This window comes from Equus quagga, chromosome 4 (assembly GCF_021613505.1).
Source record: "Equus quagga isolate Etosha38 chromosome 4, UCLA_HA_Equagga_1.0, whole genome shotgun sequence".
In the NCBI taxonomy this organism is placed as follows: Eukaryota; Metazoa; Chordata; class Mammalia; order Perissodactyla; family Equidae; genus Equus; species Equus quagga.
The window spans coordinates 5,295,033-5,318,841 of NC_060270.1; the positions used below are offsets into that span (position 1 = coordinate 5,295,033).

At 38.9% G+C, this 23,809-nt stretch overlaps 1 protein-coding gene across 1 annotated transcript in view; it reads left to right on the forward strand.

Moving 5' to 3' along the window:
• Positions 1–23,809, forward strand: part of ADGRG7 (adhesion G protein-coupled receptor G7) — a 59,386-nt gene that overhangs the window by 3,842 nt on the left and 31,735 nt on the right. Inside the window, exons 2-6 of the mRNA XM_046658739.1 lie at positions 13,212–13,325; positions 14,315–14,419; positions 15,646–15,758; positions 17,750–17,899; positions 19,199–19,296. Of these exons, the coding sequence (XP_046514695.1) occupies positions 13,212–13,325; positions 14,315–14,419; positions 15,646–15,758; positions 17,750–17,899; positions 19,199–19,296 (580 nt within the window). The remainder of the gene's footprint in view (positions 1–13,211; positions 13,326–14,314; positions 14,420–15,645; positions 15,759–17,749; positions 17,900–19,198; positions 19,297–23,809) is intronic.

Below are 23,809 nucleotides of genomic sequence, written 5' to 3' on the forward strand. Positions count from 1 at the left end.
TCATAATAGTAGGGTATGTTTTCTTACCTCTTACCAATGGGAGAATCTCTTAACCTCATACATACTAGCAATGATGACTATGCCTTATTCAAGCGTACCCCATGCCTCTTCTGGATGGTAGGACTTCCTGCTGTCTGCCACCATGATTGCCTTTCTATCCCTTTCCAGATGCTCTAACCTTCATTCCTGATCAGAAGACTCGCTTATGCCTCACGCTAACGAGACTGTAGTAAGTTGAAATGTTCCCAAGCCCCAAGTCAGACTTCACAGTATTGATAATTCTTGCACAAGGAGAGTTTATTGTTTCTCAGAAAATAATTGATTTTGGCTTTCATTTACTCAATTACAGTACTCCCTCAAGAGGCAACTTGACAATAAATCAAACTCATATGACTGTTTGAGGAAAAGTTGCATTTTGGGGTTTAAAAAAAGATCCAGAGAAGTGTTTTCTGGGTGGAGGAAGCTGGGTTTCAGGCAGCTGTAGTGTTATTTAGTCTTGAGCTCACTGTCGTAAACCTCTCTTCTGCCCCTTTGCCAGTCTCCCTTCTTGCATCCTCACACAACCACTGTGGAAATGAAGAACATAATTCCTCTGGAAGGGAACGGGTTTTTTCCTGAGGAATAAATTTTGTTATGTAATTGGTTGAGAAGCACGAATTATTTTAACATGAGAATTCATCAGGTTTAAATTGCTGATCTCATTTTGAAAGTCATTTTCTTAAATTAAGAGGCTAGAATTTTGGCTCAGTGGATTTTTCTTTGATTTCCGGGTATTAGATATTTCTACTTGACACTCCGAGCACAATCACCACTGTGGGCCTTTGATAACACATGTTATTGAAGAACATCCATTTTAGAATATGGTGGTTGAGAGTGTGTATATGAGAGTTGGGGGGAGAAACGTACATGAGTAGGAAATTAACAAAAGCTCTGGGGCCAGACTGCCTGGTTCCAATCCCAACACTGACAGGTACTAAGCCGGTGAAATTGAGCAGATCACTCAACATTTCTGTGCGTCGGTTTTCCTGTTATGGGAGTAATAATAAACTCTACCTCACAGGGCTGTCCTGAGGACTACATGCGTTAATATGTGTACAGGTTTAAGATGATGTCTAGTACACCGTAAGCACTCACTAAATGTGAGCTACTGTTCTTTAATTTATAGAGTTTTCGGTAATGTAGTGCAGAGTTTTCTCCACTCCCTGAATCATACCTTGAATAGATTCATTGACCTACATTGGACCTTTGGATTGAAACTCAACTTATCAAACTGAAGGTTTACAAGAGGTTTAATCATTAAGTTCAATTGACTAGCTCAAAACAGAAACAGAAACAGTCCTATGAACTGCCATATCTTCCAACATTTATCACACCATTGGGAAAATTTTTATTCAGATATATAACCAGTTTACTGAAACATGTAACCAGGTAGTTAATACTGAGCAACGTTTACCTTAAGTAGAGATTAAACTGTACGTATTTTATTTATTTGAATTTTTTAGGGTTTTTTTTCCACAGTAGAATAAACTTTCATAAACATTGTCTTCTCATTTAAGAGCAAACTTTATCCTCACCCAAATATTTCAAATTCCTGATCGATGTCAAGTGACAGATGCCAGGATTTTAACCCCGAGCCAGACACTAGAATTTCCTGATAGAATTTCTTTGACTAAGGAAAGATATTTTTATTCTCCCTACTTAATCAAACTAGACTTTTCAAAATAGTTTCTAATTTTGTCTAGTTTAGGAGAAGAAATTCAACTCGTGTTCTCCATTTGGAATTTCCAATATTTTATGCTACTTTCTCAAGCAGCATGAAGTGGGAGTGGCCACATGGTTAAGTTCGCGTGCTCCACTTCGGCACCCCGGTGTTTTGCCCGTTTGGATCCTGGGCGCGGACAGGGCACCGCTTGTCAGGCCATGCTGAGGCAGTGTCCCACATAGCACAACCAGAGGGAGCTGCAACCAAGAATATACAACTATGTACTGGGGGGCTTTGGGGAAAAGAGGAAGAAGAAGAAAAAAAGAAAATTGGCAGCAGATGTCAGCTCAGGTGCCAATCTTTAAAAAACAACAAAACACATTGCATTATTTAAAAAAAAAAAAAAGAAACTAAGAGATTTGGGTTCTAGTGCCCACTCAGTGACCGACTAATTACTGCTCTGGAACAAGTGACTCTGCATGTAGAATGTACTTTTTATCTAGAATGAGGAGGTTGGGCAAAAAATAGCTAATGTCACTTTTATGAGTCCACAATTCTAAAACACTAGTTATATGATATAAACAGCCCACTTAATCTTTCTGGGTCTGACTTTCTTAAAATATAGAGGTTTAAAGAACCAATACTACTTTTGCTAGATTTTGCGGGTAAATTAGGTATTTCAGAGGATCGGGTCTTGAACTGGGGAACACAAGATGTTAAAATGTGTTTATGACAGAGGAGTGGATAGCTCAGCTTGGACTTGATATCCTCAACCAAAAATGCAAATGGCAGAGGAGCAGTCAGCAAACACTTGTTGGGTGAAGCACAGGTGATTTTCAGGGCAGTGAACTATTCTCCATGATACTGTAATGGTGGGTATGTGTCATTACGCCTTTGTCAAACTCCATAGAACCATACAACACAAAGAGTGAACCATAAGGTAAACTACGGATTTTAATGAATAATAGTGTATCAATATTGGTTCATCCATTGTAACAAAAACAACACACTAGCGCGTGATACTAATAAGGGAAACTGGAGGGGGAGAGGCGATGAGAGAGGGAGTAACAGGGAACTCTGTAGTGCCTGCTTAATTTTTCTATAAACCTAAAACTGCTCCAAAAATAGAGTCTATGGGTTTAAAAAATAAAATACGGATCCTGATCTCAAAGAGCTTAAGATCTAGCAAGAGAGATTTAATTGTAATTGTTGTGTGAAGAACTTCTCTGTGAGCCAAGGGAATATGCAAATCTTTTTTATAAAACATTCCAAATACACAAAGTACGGAGAATAACAAAACATCCTCAACTACCCCAAATCCAGTTTGAAAGGATAGTAAGTTTCTCTCAAATTTGCTTCAGACTTTTTAAAAATAAGTAATCAAACTTTATGGAAACACCTGAAACCCCTTGTACTCCCTTTAGTCGACATTCCTTTCCCTCCCAACCTGGAGGTTCTCTTTCCATCATAGTTTATGCTATTGTTACAGCTAAGGTAATCAGTACATAGCATTTGCATGCAGTTTTTTTTTTTTTTTAACTGCTGATTCAACTATTTTAACGGTTACATTCTATTTAGATTTTTTCCCTTCCTTTTGGGGTAAACTTTGGCCTATTATATTTTCTTAGAAAATTGTCACTTGACCAAAGTTTTTACATTGACTAGGATAAGCTTTTCCATGATATTTGCTTATGATTTTGTTTATTAGTTATTTTTTGGAAATCACTATTTTATTTTATATTTTTAATAGGTAGTGCATTCACCAAATTGAAAAATAAAAATAACATACAAGGTATATAATCTTGCCCCCATCCCCAAATATACACACATAGTAATTTCTATTCATTTTTTCTAATCTTTCTTTCTGCAAGTACAAGCAAATATGAATTTGTCTTATTTTCTCCCTCTTAGTGCATATAATTATACCTTGAATTATACCTTGAATAGATCCATTTCTGTAGGTTGCTCTTGCACTTAACGGTGAACGTTGAAAATTTTTCCACAGCAGTTCGTAGAGAATGTCCACATCTTCTTTAGAGCTGAATTATATTCTGTTGTATGGATGTACCCTAACTTATTTAACTAACCCCTTATCGATGGACACTTGTGTTGTTTTCAATTGTTGCTTCAAAACTACATTGTACATAGTTTATTTTGCAATTGTGCAAATTCATCTGTAGAATAAATTCCCAGAAGTAGAATTCCTGAGCCAAGGAGTGTACATTTGTGATTTTGACAGTTGTTGCCAGCTTGCCCCGTAGGGCTCGTACTAATTTGTATTTTCACCAGCAATGTGACCATATGCAGAGTCCGGGGCAAAGTACAATGAAGACCTATATACTATTTATATAAAAGTAAATGTAAAACTTAGAAATGAAGCTAACGAGCTGCTAAATACAGTGTGTATGCTCTATTCTAATGCGTTGATAAATATACCTTCATTAGGACCTGGAAGTCTGGTTTTGAATCTAGAAGCCATGGATTCCTCGGAGTTCCACATCAGAATGTGGCAGGCAGCCCCCAGCCTGCAGCTGCCCCTTCTCTCCCTGTCCCCCTTCTTGGTCCCAGGGGACCTTGCACTCATGGAGAACACCCAGCCCATACCTCCAAGCTCTCTCCACACCACGCTATGAACAGCTCCTCCCTGGGGTCATGGAAGCGCACGCACTGTGGCTGACCCTGGAGAGAATGGCTGGGGAAAAGATGACCCCAGGAGAGGAATGCTCAGTCCAGGAGTTGGAGTGGGGAGTTCTGAGGACCCAGATATGGGAGCATGGCCCAGAAAGGGAGAGCGGGCTCTGCGTAGCATGTCCCCTGGGCCTCACAGAGAGCAGGATTTCGCTTAAATTGTTTTTTGTTGTTGTATATTTGTATACATTGTATATTTGTATATTATTGTGTATTTTTTACATATTGGTTAATCATGCCTCTTTGTCTTGACAAATCTTGTCTGAAATTTATCTATTTAAATTTATCTTTCCAAAAAACTAGCTTTTGGTTTTGTTGATCTCTGCTCCTGTTTCTTTGATTTCCATTCTATTAATTTGTTCTTATTTTCATTACTGCCAAACATACTTCCTTAGAATGTTCTCTTTCCTTTTTTAACTTCTGAAGTTAGAATGCTTAGATTACTAATTTTCAGTCTGTCTGGCTTTTTAATGTATACCTAGAGCTACAAATGTCCTTCTAACTATATTTTCAGCTGTGTCCACAAGTTGTGACACAGAGTGCTTCCACTGAGGTTTTAAATATTTTGGAATTTTCATTTGATTTTTTCTTTGAACTATTTTAAACAATCTTTTTCAATGTGTAAAGAATTTTCTTGATTATTTTATGCATTGTCTTCTAATTGTGCTGCGCTGTAGTCACAGAACATTGTCAATATAAGCCTATTCAGATGATCTATTTTCCTTTGTGTGAGTTCGTAGATTGTGTCCTTCAAGGAGTTGGTCCATTTCACCTAGATTATCAAACTTGTGGGCATAGAACTATTCATAATATTCTTTTACTGTTCTTCTAATGTTCATGGTATCAGTAGTGATGACCCTTCTTTCACATCTGATATTAGTAATTTGTGCCTTCTCTCATTTTTCATGGTTGAACTGGCTATAGATTTATCAATTTTAATTGTCTTTTGAAATAACGAGCTTTTGTTTTCATTGATTTTTCTCTATTAATTTTCTTTTTTCAACCTCATTGATTTCTGCCCTAATTTCTTATTTGTTTTCTTCTTCTTCCTTTAGACTTAATTTGATCTTCTTTCTAGTTTCCTAGGGTGGAAACTTAGATAATTAATCTTAAATCCTTCTTCTTTTCTAATACGCACATTCAATGCTATAAATTTCCCTCTGAGCACTGCGTTAGCTGCATCTCACTTTCATTTTCATTTAGTTCAAAATATTTAAAAATTTATCTTGAGACTTCTTTAACCTACATGTCATTTAGAAGTGTATTGTTTAATCTCCAAATATTTTGGGATTTTCCAGCCATTTTCTGCTATTAATTTCTAGTTTTAATTCCATTTTTGTTTGACAGGATACTTTGTATGATTTCTATCTTTTTACATTTGTTAAGGTGTATTTTATGGCCCAAAATGTAGTTTATCCTGGTGAATACTCCATGCGAGCTGGAGAAGACTTTGTATTCTGACATTATTGGCCGAAGTAAACTATAAGTCAATTAGATCTCATTGATGGATGGTGCTGTTCAGCTCAACTATATCCTTGCTAATTTTCTATGTGCTGGATCTGTCAATAGCTAATAAAGGGGTGTTTAAGTCTCCAACTATAGTGTCAGATTTGGATATTTTTCTTGCAGTTCTATCAGTTTTTCCCTCACTTACTTTGACACTCTACTTTTAGTCACACACATATTAAGGATTGTTAGTTCTTCTGGGAGTATTGGTTCCTTAATCATTATATAATGTCCCTCTTTATCCCTGATAATCTTCCTTGCTCCGAAGTCTGCTTTGTCTGAAATTAATATAGCTTCTCCAGTTTCCCCTGGATTAGTGTTAGCATGGTGTATCTTTCTCCATCACTTTACTTTTAATCTATCTGTGGCTTTTTATTTAAAGTGGGTTTTCTTATAGACAACATATAGTTGGGTCTTGTTTTTCATCCATTCTTATGGTCTCTGTCTTATAACTGGTATATTTAGACCATTGCATTTAAAGTGATTGTTGATATATTGGATTAATATCTACCATATTTGTAATCATCTTTGTTGTTCCTTTCTTTGTTTCTTCCACTGCCATTGTCTTTTTCTGCCTTCTCGCGTTTTTACGAGCATTTTATATGATCCATTTTCTCTCCTCTCCTAGCATATCATGTATACTTAAATAAACATTTTAGTGGTTGCTCTAGAGTTTGCAATGTACATTTACAACTAGTCTAAGTCCACTTTGTAATAGTAATATATGGCCTCATGGGTGGTACCAGTCCCTTATAACAGAGTATTCCCAATTCCTTCTTCTCTTCTTTTATAATGTTCTTTGTCATTCATTCATTTATCGGTAAACTATAATCATCTCACACATTGTTGCTGTATTATTTTGAACAAACTGTTATCTGTGAGATCAACTAAGAATAAAAAACTAACAGGTTTATTTTTACCTTCATTCGTTCCTTCTCTGATACTCTTCCTTCATATGTAGATGCAAGTTTCTGACCCACATCATTTCCTTCTCTCTGAAGAACTTCTAATATTTCATGCAAGGCAGGTCTACTGGTGATGAACTCCCCCCATTTTTGTTTGTCTGAGTATGCCTTTAGCTCTCCTTTACTTTTAAAGGATAATTCCTTAGCTATAGAATTCTTTGTTGGTGGTTTTTTCTTTCAACACTTTAAAAATTTCACTCCACACTTACTGCTTGTGTGATTTCTGAGGAGAATTCCAGTGTAATTCTTACACTTGTTTCTCTATAGGTAAGATTTTTTTCCTCTTCTGGCTTCTTTTGAAATTTTCTTTTTGTCTGATTTTCTGCAGTTTGAGTAGGATAGGACTAAGTGTAGTGTTTGTTTGTTTTGTTTTTTACATTTTACATACATTTGTTTTGTTTTGTTTTGTTTTGTTTACATTTATCCTGGTTGGTGGTCTTGAGATTCCTGGATCTGTGATTTGGTGTCTGTCATTTATTTTGGAATAGTCTCAGACATTCAAACTTCAAATAATTTTTCTGTTACTTTTTCCCTTTCCTCTCCTTCCGGTATTCCTATTATGGGTATCTTATGCTTTTGTCTCACAGTTCTTGGATATGCTATTACATTTTTCATTCCTTTTTTTCTCTTTACTTTTTAGTTTGTGAGGTTCCTACTGACATTTCCTGGCTCTGTCCAGTCTACTGATGAACCCAACAAAGGCATTCTTCATTTCTGTTACAGTGCTTTTGATTTCTAGTGTTTCTTTTGATTCTTTTGTAGAGTTTCCATCTCTCTGCTTATATTACTCGTTCTTGCATGCTGTCCTTTTTTTTTTTCATTAAAGCTCTGAGTATATTAATCATACTTAGTTTAAATTCCTGATCTGATAATTCCCACACCTCTGCCATATGCAAGTCTGGTTCTGATGCTTGGCTTGTCTCTTCAGGCTGTGTTTTTGCCTTTTGGCCTGCCTCGCAATTTTTTATTGAAAGTGAGACATGATCTACTAGGTAAAACGACTTGAAGTACAGGCCTTAGTGGGAGGTTTTGTGCTTGTCTGTCTAGGAGTTAGGCTGTGCTCCCTGTTTGCAGTAACTGCGGATGTTTCTTGCCAATCTCCCCAGTCCTCGAGCCACCACTGTGCTGATTTTATCACCAAAGATTAGTTTTGCTATCTTTGCACTTCATATGAAAAGAATCATACCATGTTTACTCTTTTATGTTTGAACACTTTTGTTAACATAATGTTTTTGAGATTAATCTATGTTGTCCTGTTTATTGCTAAACAATCAATATTTCATTGTGTGAATATACCATGATTTGTTTATTCAGTCTCTTGTTGATGGACTGTTTCGGTGGTTTCCTTTTTTTTTTTTTTGGCTACCATGGATAATACTGCCAGGATTGTTTTCCCCAGAAAACGAATTCTAAGTTGAAGATTTGTCTGAATACAGATTTCAACAGGTGTTCATGAGATCACTACTTGTTGGGGAGTGATGGAGGCAGGCTTGGGTAGAAGGACAGATTGAACTGCAGCACAGCTGAAGCTGGGACTGCCCTTCACAATTGCTCTCTGTGTTAGTTCTATTGCTGTAGAATTAATCACCCCAAAAATTAGTGGCTTAAAAGAACCATGATCCTTTATTATCTTTCATGGTTTTCCTGGGTCCAGAATTTAGAAGCAGCATTCCTGGGTAGTTCTGGATTAGGATCTTTCATGAAGTTGCCCTCAGCTGGTGGCTGAAGCTGGGGTCATCTTAAAGCCTTCTTCACTCATGTGTGGGGCCTTGGCTGGAAGACTCAAAAAGTTGGAACAGCTGAAGCTGTTCAGGCTTCTCTCTGTATCTCTGTGTAGTTTCTCCCCTTGATATTTCCAGCATGGAGGCTTCTGAGCAGCCAGGTTTCTTCAATGTCGCCTGTAGGCATGAGTCTCCCAAGGTGCATATCCTGAGTGAGGGAGAGCTGGGTGGAAGCCAAACCACGTTTTATGATTGTCTAGCCTGGAAGTCACACAACATCAATTCTCCCACTCTGTTAGTTGAGGCAGATACAAAAGCCCACTTGATGTGAGGAGAGGGAACATAAAGCCCACCTGTCAGTGGAAAAGGTTCATCATCATTATAAGAAGGGCAAATGAGATGGGATACAGAGTGCAACTGTCTTTGGAAAATACACTCTTGGGGGTATTGAGGCTGGGAGATGAGACTTTATTCCCTGGCACTGACCAGCCATGGCATGTGTCACAAGGATCTTGGATGAGCTGACTCACTTTAGTTGAGGACAATTTCTAGAAAAGGACTCAGCTAAGCGTCAACATTCCCAAAAGCTGGAGGAATGAGTGCTTCAGTCCTGAAGGGGAGGATCCAGGTGGCATACAATAGCATCCACTGCAGGTGCTGGAAACATTCTTGTACAAGTCTCTTTGTGGACCTGTATTTCCACTTATTTTGCATATGTGTCTAGGAGTGGAATTTCTGTGTCAAAGGTAGGTGTATCTTTAGCTTTGTAAGAGACTGCAAAACAGCTTTCCAAAATGGTTGTACCATTTGAAATTCCCAGTAGCAATTTGCTAGAGTTCCAGTTGTTCCACATCCTCAGCAATGTTTTCATCATCAGTTTTATAAGTTTCAGTCATTCCAGTAGAGTATAAAATATTTCATTGTGGTTTTGATTTACATTTCTCTGATGACTAAGGTGCTGAGCATTTTCATGTGCTTAGTGCCCATCCATATATCTTCTTTTATGAAGTGTCTATCAAGTCTTTTGCCCATTTAAAAAGTGGATTGTTTGCATTCTTATTAGTAATGTGTATTCTTTGCAATGTATAAATTACAATTCTAATCTACAATTCGATTTACAATTCTATTTACACTTATGGACACACGTCCCTTGTCAGAAATGTATTGCAAATATTTTCTCCCAGTCTATGGCTTCCGTTTTTACTTTCCTAACATTGCCTTTTGATGAGCAGTTTTTAGTTTTGATTAAATCCAAATTATCCATTTTTTCTTTTACGTTTAGTGTTGTTTGTGTCCTCTTTGAAAAAAATCTTTGTCTCTCCCAAAGTTGCAAAGATATTCTCCTATGTTTTCTTAGAGAAACTTGACAACGTTTGCTTTTCAGTCTGTGGTCCATCTTGACTTGAGTCTTGAGTGTGGTGTGTTTACCCAGTTAGCCTAGTATCATTTGTTGAAAAATCTTCCCTTTTCCAGTTGAATGGCATTGGCATTTTAAAAATATCAACTGACTTGATATGTTTTGTCCATTTCTAAACTCTTTATTCTGTGGCATTGGTGTGTCTGTCTGCATGCTGATACCACACTGTCTTGATTGCAAGGCTCTACAGTAAGTCATCAAGTTAGTAATGTGTCATCCAACTCTGCTCTTCTTTTAAAAGTTTGTTTTGACTTTTCCAATCTTTTATATTTCCATAAACTTTTAAAATCAATTTGTCAATTTCTACAAAAAAGATCTTTTGTTTTTGGAGTTTTGGCTGTATCAATTTGGGGAAAATCAACACCTTAGCAACTTTGAGTCTTCCATACATACATAGTCTATACCTCACTTTTATTTAGATCTTTTAAAAATTTCTCTCAATAATGAGGTCTTGCACATAAATTTTGTTAAATTTATTTCCAAAAATTTTATGATTCTTTTTTTCTTTTGATGAAGATTAGCCCTGTGCTAACGTCTGCCACCAATCCTCCTCTTTTTGCTGAGGAAGACTGGCCCTGAGCTAACATCCATGCCCATGTTCCTCTACTTTATCTGTGGGACACCTGCTACAGCATGGCTTGACAAGCAGTGCATAGGTCCACACCCAGGATCTGAACCAGTGAACACTGGGCCGCAGAAGCAGAATGTGCAAACTTAACTGCTCCTCCACCAGGCCAGCTCCAAGTTTATGATTCTTAGGATAATTTAAGTGGAAATGATTTTATAATTTTATTTTCCAGTTATTTGCGGCTAATATGTGAAAAGAAATTTGATTTTGTGTATCTATTTTGTATCACGCAACCTTGCTAAATTCACTTATTAATTCTAGTAGCGTTTTTGTTGAGACATCTTAGGATTTTCAATGTATTTAATGATGTCATCTGCAACAAAAGATAGTTCTATTTCCTCCTTTCTTAACTTTATGCTTTTTATTTCTTTTTCTTGCCTACCTATAGCACTGGCTAGCATCTTCAGTACAATGTTGAATGAAAGTGGTTACAGCAATTATATTAAACTCTTTTCCATCAATCTTAGTGGGGAAAGCACTCAATATTACGCTGTTAAGTATGATGTTAATTGTAGGTTCTTCGTAGATGATTTTTTATCAGTTTGAGGAAGTTCCATTTTATTCCTTGTTTGCTGAGAGTTAAAAAAAAATACTTCAGATGCATTTTGCCCCCTGCACTTATTGAAATGATCCTATGGTCTTCCTCCTTTATTCTGTCATATGGTGAATTAAATTAATTGATTTTCTACTGTTAAGCCAACTTTGCACACCTGAGGCAAATCTCACTTGGTCATGATGTATTGTCAGTTTTATATATTGCTGAATTTGATCTGCTACTATTTTTAAAGGATTTTTGCATCTGTGAACACAAGGTTTACTAGTCTATAATTTTCTTTTCTTGTAATGTTTTTGTCAGATGTTGGTATCAGGGTTATCTTGGCGTTAAGCAATGGTTTGGGAAGTTTCTCCCTTTCCCTATTTTCTGAAGGAGTTTCATGGGATTGGTACGATTTCTTCCCTCATTCAGCAGTCAAACTGCCAGGCCTGGTAGCTGGCTGTTTCAGGATTTTCCCCTTATAGCTGAGTTTCAGCGATTTGACCATGATGTGTCTAAGTATGGTTTTCCTTGTATTTATTTTGCTTATGCTTTACTAAGCTTCTTGGATCTATAGGTTAAAGTTCTGAACGAAATTTGAGAAAATTTAACCATTATTTCTTCAGATCTTCTCTACCTTCTTCCTTCTCTCTTTCTGGGACTCCAATTGCACATCTGTTGGACTGCTTATCTTGTCCCCTGTGCCCCTGAGCTCTGTGAAATTTTTAAAATCTTTTTTTCACCCCAGATTTGAGGGGAATTTACACACAGACCTTAAGCCTCCCTTCCATAGGGCTCCCTCTGTTCTGGGATATCTCCCCTCACTTTCTGGCTGTTGTGGGTAGCTCCAAGCAGTTTCCTTTCATACCTTAATCCACTAAGACTGACTTTCTGCTGGAGTTTCAGCCACTCCTGCTATATAGACTGGGTACTGCCCTTAGTGGAAAGACTGTATACATTTGGAATAGCCCCTCCAGTTTCTGTCTGCTTTTAACTGCTGTCCAATGTGCTCGAGTAGTTATTTTTTTACATTTGTCCAAATCTTAAAATTTTCATCTGTGAGACAGATAATACGGCCCAAACTACTCTGTCGTTATTGGAACTGGAAACCTGCCTCTGGTATTCTTAAGCTTAATTTGTTCACCATGCACCCTGTCTTCCAATTTAGAGACCCTAGTGTCCCCAACTCAAAATAATCAGTCACTAAATCCTAAAACTCCTGTCTCAGGCGAGCTTCCTGAATCTACTGACAACTAATTTCCTTAGAGCCACTGAATGAGATCAGGTCCTCATTTAACTAGTCTTCCTGCCCCCTAGCCTCTGTCACTTTGCATGATGCTTGAGGTATCTTCCTAACAAAATTCCTTATTACGTTACTCCCTTGTTTTAAGACCTCTCTAGGCTCCCGCAGGATTAACTCCCCTTGGCCTGGTCTAAAAAGCCCTTCGCAGTCCAGTCTATGCCCTGCTGTTGCTCCACATAGAACCAGTGCTTCTCATATGTTAAACTTTTCCCTGTTCCTCAGACGTATTAGAATTTTTCATGTTTTTGTGATTTTGCACTTTGTATCCTGCCTCCATTTTCATCTGACTTTTGTAGATTTAACCTTACAATCTTATTCAAATACCACCTCTTCTGAAAAGACTTCCCTGGATAGGTTACCTCTGTCCTCAATATCTCTTTTCTGTGTTCTTATATCACTTACAAATCTTCATGTTGACTTGGTCTGCCTGTCTGTCTATCTATCTATCTACCTAATCATCCATATAATCTCCTGTTTCTCTCAGTAGATTCTAATCTCTTTGGTCAAGGGGTTGTGTATTTCAAATATGGTTTTTTGGTACCTATAACATCTAGTGAGCATTGTACACCTTGTGTAGATTCTCAGTGCATTTGTTGTCTTTGTTGATGATGATACTACAAAGAATATTTCTCAGCAACGGTGCTCAAAGTAGTGGTTTTACATATAGAAATTTAAAGACCACAGACCCAAAAGGAGAAACTAATCAGCCAGTTCATACACTATTCTGTAACTTATTGTTTCTTTAGGAACAACTATCCCCACATCAAGCACCCCTATAGCATTCTGCAGGAATGGTGGAACCTGGGACAATGGCAGATGCATTTGTCCAGAAGACTGGAAAGGCCTGAGATGTACAGTTGGTAAGTTACTTGGGATAATACTAGAGTATGAGGTTTAGGTGACTCTCGAAGCTTCTGTTAATGATTATGGTAACAATGGGTGTAATCATGATGGCTTTAAGATGTGTTTGTTAGCTCCATAGTAAAAGCTGAGTTTTCTTCTTGGGCTATTTTCCCGTGTGTTCAGTACGCCTCGTCTGTTTCCCAACTATCAAGTTTCTCTGTAAACTCACAGTTGCTTTTCCTTCTGGCTGCAGCATCTACCAAAGGGCAGTGGGGGATATGGTTTTCTCAGGTCCTTTCAATTGGTCATATGCCATATTAACACATTTCAAATTTCACACTTCTAAAACTGCTTTTGAAATCAAGATGCATCTTTCCAACCAAGTATATACTTGGTTAGATGAAGTTTTTGTCTTTTCTTCCTTTCTCTTGAAGAGATGTTGTTAAATTAGTGGTCTGGCTTCAATCAGTGGTACCCCAGAATCAAAGTTCAAAGCCATTTCTTGATTTTCAGTGGGCTTCCCAACACGCTGTGCACTTCATGTTGCCTGCTTAGGATCTGGAGCCCTACAAGCTCACTCCTATCATTTCCTACTCGCCTACCAGCCAGAATATCCCACATGCCCATGACTTTGGCCTTTCTGCCTTGACTCACATCCTCATGATGCCCTTTGCCTCTGTAGGCTCTATAGCTGTAATTTTCAAGATTTCAACTAATCTGATACACTATCCTTTCTGATCTGTTAGTGATCACATCCCACTTCTACCAAGTGATATATGGTGCACATTTTAACTGGAATCTGTTATCTAACATAATAGTTATTCCAATGGTAATAACTTAACTAGATAAGAAAGTATGAAGTTCCTGGAAGGCCAGGGAGTCCTATAAGCCTTCTATTACTCTTCAAATTACACTGGATAGGTTTTGTACTTTGACTTTTATCTGGTTTGAAATTTGAAAAAAAAGTATAATTTATGATAAAAAATATTTTTTCTTTCCATTACAGCTAATTTCTGTGAAAATAGTACCTATGAGAGTTTTACTTTTCCCAGAATTTCAGTGGGAAGATATGGACCTTCCTTCCAAACATGTGACAACAGCACTCTAAATGGTATGTACTTTTCCAAACATCTCCTCTGTTAGGCATACAAATTGCTATGCTGGGTCAAACCTATCATCCCTCCAACCAGTATTAGGTCCCTGGAAGAGGCATGAAGGAAGGTTTTGGTCCCTTTCATGATGCTGATGTTCAAAATTTAGGGTGTTACTTCACATAATTCTACTTTTCCTGAAAACCTAATATGGATCAGTTGGAAGTCTTAATCCTTCTTCAAGCAGTTTATTCTTCCAGCTTACTCTATCTCCTGGAGTTTGATCAGGTTAACATCTGCTCTTTGAGTTATATAATTTGTCTCAACTGAAAAAATTAGGTAGACTGTAGATTTATACCATATCTATTTCAGACTTCATCTTTATAGGTAGAGATGCACAGTTAAGTCTGCCCACAGTTGGACATCCTTCAACTCCTTGGTCATTTTAGTTATCCACCTTGGAATATTCTCCAGCTTCATCATCCCCTCTTGAAGCATGACAATCTTGCTTGCTTAGAGGCATTCCAAGAATAAAGGAGCAGACAGTATTTTCTATTTCTAATATGCTCCCTGATGATATCCAAGATTTTGATGACTTCTTTGTCCGTAGTTGTTGGAAAGAAAATCTTCCTTGCAAACTTAAAAGGAAGGAAATAGTTAGCTGGTCTTTTGGATTCCAGACTCAAATGTCAAGACAACAAGTGATATCTGCCTAAAATATTCTTGTAATAACTGTCTGATTCACTTTGCCATTGCTGTGTATCAAACCACCCCAGACTTAGTGGTTTAAAACAATAATGATGTAAATTTCTCACAGTCTGTGGGTTGACTGTGGCAGCTGGACTGTTTTGGAAAGTCCAAGATGACTTCACTCATGTGGGACATTGGTGCTGGCTGTTGGCTGGAGGGCCTCAGTTCTGCTCGACATGGCCTCTCACCCTCCAGTCGACCAGACCTGCTTCCTTATATGACAGTCTCAGAACAGTGTTCCAGGACGGCAAAGGGTGAAGCTTCAAGGCTCCTTGAGGCCTAGGTTCTGGAACTCATACAGCATCATTTCTACCATATTCTGTTGGTCAAAGCAAGTTACAAGGCCAGACTAGACCCAGGAAATAGAGGAATAGGCTACACTTCTTGAGGGAAGAGCAGCAAAATGACATTGCAAAGGGGCCTGTGTACAGCAACAGAAGGTTGCTGTGGATGTCTTTATGAATACTGTCCTTTTTCTTTTTTCTTTTTAATAAAGCGGGCAATCCAATGGCAACCCGGCTGTGCAGCCTTAATGAAAATGGAGAGATAGAACTACAAAAAGTGACAATAGGAAATTGCAATGAAAATCTGGAAACCCTGGAACAGCAGGTATGCCGTGGGGTCCATGAGATGGACAGCTGGAAAAGTTCAGACTCTGCATGATGTCTCTGTTCTTCAGACACCTCATGGTCAAATTAATGCTTTTTAAAACTCTCAAATTAGAAAAAAACCAAAACTAGTGACTAAAATCATTCTTATTTTTTTAAGTTGACATCTGTTTGTGAAATAGGACAGTTGGACATGTTTGTTTGGCAAATTTCAGTGAATGATAACCTACAGCTCATTTTAGATGGCCTCATTCTTTTAGACCAGTGAAGTTTTGAGTGAAAATACATCCCTGACATATGAGACCAAAAAGAAAGTTTTGGTGGTCTACAGTATCAGAATAAAGAAAAAATAAAATAAAGCTATGACCGAAGACCTTTTGAAATAGGAAACTCCAGAACCTGACGCTGGTCTCAGGGCTGTATCCATGAGCAGGTGAAATACGAAATACATCTGACTAGATAGTTTCTCATGCAGATTAAATTAGTTTCACTAGGGATATATCCAAACGCAAATACATGGAATTCCTAACACCTGAGGCCAAGCATGAGGAGGAAGAGGAAATATCTTTTCGTGGTCTTTCTAGGTGCTGGACATGTTCCATATTTTATCTCATTTAATCCTAATAGAACCTTTGTGAGTTAGATACTATTCCCATATTATAGGTAATTATAGCTAATAACACTTCCTAATTATTGAGCACTTACTGATGTCAAATACTGTGCTGACCATTATACATACATTATTTTATCATATTTAATTCTTATAACAACTATGTAGATAGGTGTTAATGTACCACTTTATAGATGAAGAATCTGTGGGTCTGAGAGGTGCAGTATTTTGCTCAGTGAATCACAGCCAAAAAGTGATGGAGCTGCTCTTGGTTGTAAAGTCCACACTGTGCCACACTGGCTCCCTAATCATAGATGGGCTGGGGTGGGGGTGGGAATGGGGATGTAGTGGGGTGTGGAGGTGGCTGCCAACCACCTTGGTTGTGCCAACCAACACAGATTGCAGGAAAGTGTTCATGTTCTGGAGTCTGACAAGCCAGGGTTTGACTCTCAGCTCAGCCACTTCCCAGCTGCGTGAACTTTGAGCGAGCTCCTTATCCTCCCCAAGACTTTAACTAGACATGAGGACGCTCAACGCACAATGTGGTTTTGCAGATGGAACGTGGTAACTCCTGTGAAACATCTAGTGCAGCGCCCAGCACATAGCAGGGACCTGGCTATTGAACGAGAGCATTGTTTCTGTCTGCTGATGGGTATTGCTTCTGACTCTTCCCTGAAGAGCCTGTGATCTGGTTTGATTTTTGAAATGATGCTGCCATCTAGTGAAAACTAAGCCACACACGCGCACGCGCACACATACACGCTGACACCCGGCTCCACTAAAGACGATGTGAACTAACGTTTAGCCACACAGCACAGAGCCCAGGGGCCAAGTGGTCCCTGGAGAGGTTGTCCAGATCAGTGCTTCCCAAATGATCTGTGCTGAAAAGCCAGTTTTGAGAATTTCCAATCCAATGCAGAGCAATAATTTTGTAAAATACAATAAAAATGAATTATTAGAAAAGTGAAATGAAAAAGATACGTAAAATACAAAACTACTTTTTTGAATGATTAGATTCAACAGCATAGAATTGTTATGTAATTTTCTGACCACGTCCTCTCAGTTTCTGTGCTGTCTTCCTATGGGTCCTGTAACAAACAGTGAGCCGACACTGGTCCATGAATCGCACTTTGAGCAGCAGGGATCTAGCTAAAGCAGCCTGTTACAGTCAGCCAATCCCAGCTGATAGAGAAGCCTATGAAAACTGCGGGCCCGCATGTGCTTTGTCCTGCATGCAAGGAAAGAAATAAACACGACAAATGGAGAGGATCTGAGCTTCAGGAGACGGAGGCTCAGCTAAATTCCAGCGTATTCACCAGCAGTTGCCTGCAAATTGCTTGGATATAGTTGTATAAAGTTTAGGGTTTTTTTTTTTTTAACAGATAGGCAATACCTCAATACAGTTGTCGAATATCTCTATGGAAGTCCAGATTTTAACATCTAATGCCAGTAAATTAACTCCTGAGAACATCACTTCTGCTACTCGAGTGTTGGGACAGATCTTCAACACATCCAGGAATGACTCATCTGAGGTAAAACTCACAAGGTTTTTAAAAAGGGGAGGGGAAGAAAGGAAGCAAGGCCTCCCAAACTCTGCTGCTTCTCCATGGGATGCCTGGGGCGTGGTTCAGGTTGCTTCAAATCATGCACAGCACTCTTTCTGAGAGATTCTCAAAGAAATAAAAAACGTCTCCTTGCCCAAATCTTCTCTTTCGAGATAGTCACACGATCATTTTCATGTTAAATTTTCTGGGAAGTCCTGGAATGAACAAGTCTATTTTACTTTATTAATATATTTACCAACTGCATTTGACCTCAGCATCCCTTATTCACTCCCAAGTAACCTGAGTTCGAAGAACTCACTTTGGGGCATGCTGTTATTAAACTGTGATCACTTTCTGCTAAGTGTACTTGCATTTTGGTTTTAGTTTTCCAAAAACTTTAAGACTAGTTTACGTTTCTGATATCATAAACTGCTAAACTCTGGTACCTGAAAACAAGAACTATAAGCAATGTTTACCAGTTGGTACAGCTTGGGTACTGGTCAAGCAGAGCTATAAACCAATAGGGACTGACCCAGTGTCTACCAGCTGAATCAGCATGGCCTGAAAATATCTACTCCTTTCTTCCATTCCCTTTAAATATCTTATTTCAAAAAATTATTTGATGTTACTCTAGGTTCTTTGGAAAGTAAGTGAGATTCAAACCACAAGTTAATAAAAATGGAGATTAAAGAGAAAAATAATCACCACCAAATGTAAAATTCATGAAGGATTAACCAATAAAGGCTGAAGGGTATCAATACCCCCAAAGAAGGCAGTTAGTAATCAAATGCCAAGAGATCCTCTCTGATGGACTCTCGAGTTTTTAATTGTAAGAAATCTAGAAATAATTTTGCTAAGTCTAATAGTTACTAAGGGTAATGGTTATACTAAGTATAACTAATAAATTCTGCTAAATATTGTGGGCTGTAATGTTTTGACAATCAGAGACCTGCACCCTTCTTATTTTCTCTCTGCTTTTGTATCCAGGCATCTGCTTTTGTGTTCTTGGTGATGGGGGTGGAGGCTGTGACAGACCTTGCTATGAGATCAAATTCAGAGACCTAAGCCTCCCCATGGACTACCTCAATTTATATTTTCTCTGTGCCTTACATTTATTCTCTCTGCATCTTATGTAGACCAAAAACTAAGGCTTTAATTTTGAAAAAGTCTTGCCCTTAGGTTACGATACCAATGGTACCACTCGATAGCATCATAATTCATGATAAGGACGATGATGATGATGGATGATATGCGTCCTCTATGACAACTGTGCCTTCTTCCTGGCAGGCAAAACTAGTTGCTGTAACAACAGTGAGTCAACTTCTAGATGCCAGTGAAGATGTTTTTCAGGAAGCTGCTGCTACTGATGATGCTGCCTTTGAAACGTAAGCACCATTTCAACTTGGAAAGAAAATCTGACAAAGGGCTGTTTACTTCTGAGGTCAAAGCATTAACAGAGTTGTCTTTATTTTTCTCATGGGTACACTAAAACTGGCTGATTCCTCTGGAATGCTTCCCACCAGATCCTCAGTTACTAGGTGGAGTGGTGTATGTTAGCTCCCAGTTCCAGGCGGGGCCATGGCCTGGGAGAAAGAGATGGAATGATTCAGAGTAGAACGTGTTTTCCTAGCCTTAGTTTGGCATGCCCAAGGGCAACCTGCGTGGACAGCAGGAGCTTTTCCAACTCCTTTCTCAATGCACAGAGCTGCAAATGACAGCAGAACCCTGCGCGGCTCAGCGCTAGTGCCCCACCCACAACCCAGCCATCACAAATATCCTGGAGTATTCTGATTAAGCTTTCTTTGGCTTTCCCGAGGCTACACTGAAAAAAAAATAAAACAGATCCACTCTACCTGCTCTCTCTCTTGTTGACTCCTATGTTTTGGCTTACTTTTGGTTGTATGTTTATACTAAAACTCATATACTTTATTCATAGAGGTCCCTCACTGGGATTCACTGTGTTTTAATCTTATATACGGTTTTCTTAACTCTTTTAAAATTTAAGTTGTTAACCTGTTGGTATACATTCTTCCTTTTTTTCTCTGTTTGTATGTGTGTGTGTATAATATTACATACTCTATTGACTTATGACTTGTTTTTGTCACTTAATAATACCTTATACACATCTTTTTATATAAGATGTATATACACACACATCATAAATTTTAGATTACTGCATAATATAAGTGAACTTTTATTTAAGCAATTCTCTGCTGCTAGACATTTAGATTGCTTCAAGTCTTTTAATATTCTGAGCAATCAGCATTCTTTGTTTGCATGACCTGTTATTTCCTTAGGAGAAATTCTTAGAAGTAGTTCTCAGTTTTCTAATTATTACAGCCAGTCCCTATTTAGTGTTGAGTCTTTAAAGTATGAAAGAGAGAGAGAATGTTCAAAAGATTATAATTCTGAGAGACAGTGGTAGATGTTGTGTGAACAATCAAACTGGTGTATTTTCTGACTTTGAATTTCCACAGGAGTCTGGGCCCTTCCCACCGGCAGCGTGGACAGTCCCATCGTTCTTGAAGTTGGATAGGGAGATGGCGTCCAGAGTATGTGTTCAGTTAAAATGAGACTAAGAGCCAGAGCTTCTGGGCTCCTGTCAGAGCAGAGGCTCTGGGTCTGCAGTGTTGCTTAGAGGGAAAGGAGACGAGCTGACGCTTTTGCTGAGGAAGCTGAGGAAGAAGAAGTTACGGGATTTGGCTAAGAAAGTCACAGGCCATGAGGCAGATAAGAATACAGTCCTAATAATAAACAATTATGAATTTTACTGGCTTAAGACATGGAGAAAAAAAACAATTCTATGTGACTTATGTGTACTATCCAAATGGCTTCAAGAGAGGAGGGTAGAGGATAAACAAAAGTTTAAAATATAGAACACACTGAAATATGAAATGATACAGCCACACTCACTCCCTCCTTCCTCCCACTCTGAATTTCTAGTCTACTCACTTTTCTAGTCACAGTCCATCGGTTTGCCCTCTCCCATGTTATCTTTTGCATTAGCCCTTGTGGACTCAGCTCCTTCGTTCACTTAGATGAGGCCTTTGTCCCTGCTTCCAGCCCCAAGCTCAGGTCACCAACCCCTTCGCTCTCCTCAGGAGCACACTCTGGATGCACTGCCAATGGAGGTTATCTCTCACTCTCCTCTCTCCCCAGGGAAGGAAATTAATTGCTGCCCAGGGCAACTCTTGCTTTCCAAACTCCGTCCCCTGTGCCCAGGCCTGGAGCATGGTCTGCGGAGGGTACCACGTCCTGGTGGTCCATCTCCCTTTGACTTCTCCCCGTTTCATTCAGTTTCCTCTTTGCTTCTGAAGCACCTGAACTCCCCTTACATCCCTCTGGGGAGAAGTGGACCTGGTAAGACTGAATCGGAGGGGAGTGACAGGGGAAAGAACCCACACCAGCTTCAGGCATCCTGAGTTGTCAAGTGAAGTTCTCCAGCGTCTGTCTGAGGATTCTCTTTTTCTAAGCTGGGAGGAGGCAGGAGCTGGGGCAGCGCCTCTGCTGGTAAGGGCACCCTATGGCAATCCATCAATCTGAGACCTCAGGTCTCCATTTTGAACACTTGCCGTAAAGACTGATCCATAACCTTGAAACTTTGCTGCCACATTCAAGCTCATAATTGGCCCTGTTTACCTAAGTTTGGGGATGCAAAACTGCGTCCCTGTTACTGAACACCTTGTACCTTTCCACTTCACATTTCTGTTCCAGCCAGCCCTCTTTGGTTACAAGACACTCACTTAAGTTATCTTGACCAAATGGAGGCTGATTGTAAAGTGGCATATGGACTGTCATGGGAACCTAAGAACAAGATCGTCGTACAGCTGGGTGCTGTGGACTCTGGAACAGGGGGATGGCAGGGCAGCCAGGGCGACTTTTAAGGTCTCCATAGAGGAGTCTGTGGGTCTTCCCTCTGGGATGATACAATGGGTGTGGCCACAGCCTTTGGAGTCACAGTCCTGAGTTCACATTTTAGTGTTGCTATTTAGTAGCTACATGATTTTGGCCAAATTATTTCATTGCTCTCTGAAGAGCCTCAGATTCTTCAATGTCATATGGGCGTAATTTGGGGGCTCACTTCAGTAGGATCCTTGTGAGGGTCAAATGAGATGATGTAAGGAGTCGTAGCACAATGCCTGACTTACACATATTAGGTCTTGAAACAAACACCAGTGTCTTCATAATTATGACTCAAAAAACATCTTCTAGTTTCTGCTCTCTCATAATTTAACCCTGTTTATGACGTTGAGGAAATATAATTAAAAACAAAATCTTCTGCCATCCCGGAAATGCTCTCTACAAAGGTAGCAGAGAAAGAAAACGCTTTTATTACTGAGTGAGCATTAAAGCAGAATGTGAGGTGCATCATAGGCAAACACATGAGAGAGTGTGAAGACAGAAAGGAACTTCACCTCTGCATGTAGACAAGCAGATAGAACCCATTACAGACATGTTTTCAGACAAACAATAACTAGTCCTCAATTAAGAGAACTTGACAGCACTGTTTGTTACACCTGGTTCATCCTAAGTTTATCTAGCAAGTGAGGTGACCATTTGTGTTAGCTAATTGACTTTATGCAGAGGAAAAACAAACTTTTCATATTTTTATGACAGAAGACACTTTTGCAACTTGGAACAAGGTGCCCACCCATTGTTTTTAGGCTCCTAAAAACTGGGAGACAGGGGCACTAGCTCCCTTGATGTTCGCATTTCAAAGAAATGGCTCCCCTGTCCCTGAGAAAGACATTCCTAGGTCATAAAACTGACAAAATGCCAATCTAGGCTTCAGAAGGGTTTATTTACATTTCAGAGAGAGGAAAAAGTATTTACCAGTTTTCTAAAGTAAATGTCCAAAGAAAAAGGAAGGAAGAGAAATTTTTCCCCTTATTTTCAACAGGAAGAATTAGGCCTCTTATTTTTAATTTGTATTTGTCCTTGCAATGACATGTGACCTCTCTCGTCCTCTCTAAACCATGACTTTCCTGATAACTGCTACATTAGATGGAAAATTTCTGAGTGAAAGAATCTGACTGCTTCTTCTAGTCATTTGTACCAGGTTGATGGCCAGCATCCAGACTGGGTGCTCTGAGGCAGGCACCCAGCTCTCATCCATCAGTTACGGCAAGAAGAGGGAAGAGTCATATGGAAGGAAAAATGGCCTTAGAAGTGGCTATGGCTAGAGCTACCCTTTGAAAGTGGTTTTGGTTATGGCAAACACCCCCGTGTATCTAGCACATCCTTCTCTTTCCTCTTAGCATCCCCAGCGTCTCACAGGGCACTGACCTCTTAGTAGGTGCTCAACAGGTATTGTTGGTTGAGTAAATGCGTGAATTGTGTTCTTGGCAGACTGGAGTTGTTTTAGGTATTCCTCCTGTTGAAAGCAGCTCTGCAGTATGACTATTATTCACGAACTGGGAAATACTTAGTGTGAATTGCTGAAAATTACAAAAAATGGTGTTATAAAAGGAAAAGTTTTGATACAAAGAAGCCAACTTGAATGTTTCCATATGCATGATTATCACAAACTCTTTATAAAGCAATCTTTAAATATTTAAAAGTTTATCTTTCTTTTCTATCTCACTTGAGAAAGGAAAAAGATATTTTAGTGGCAGAAATAAGAATTTAGAATACAGAAAAATTGTATTTTAATGAAATTCTTTCATTTCTGGGAAAACTGGATAGAACCAGTTATCTTAAATACAGGGATTTTGTTTCGTCAGGTACTGAATTAGTGCAAATATTTCTTATAGGAAACAAGAAAAAGAAAAGGTCTTATGACTTTTCTTTGAAGAACACCAAATTGACAGGTTCCCCCTACTCCCTCCCACCTTCCATCTAATCTATCTTTGAACTTATCCAAAGTAGAAAAGAACATTGTGAAAACCTGCAGTGTTT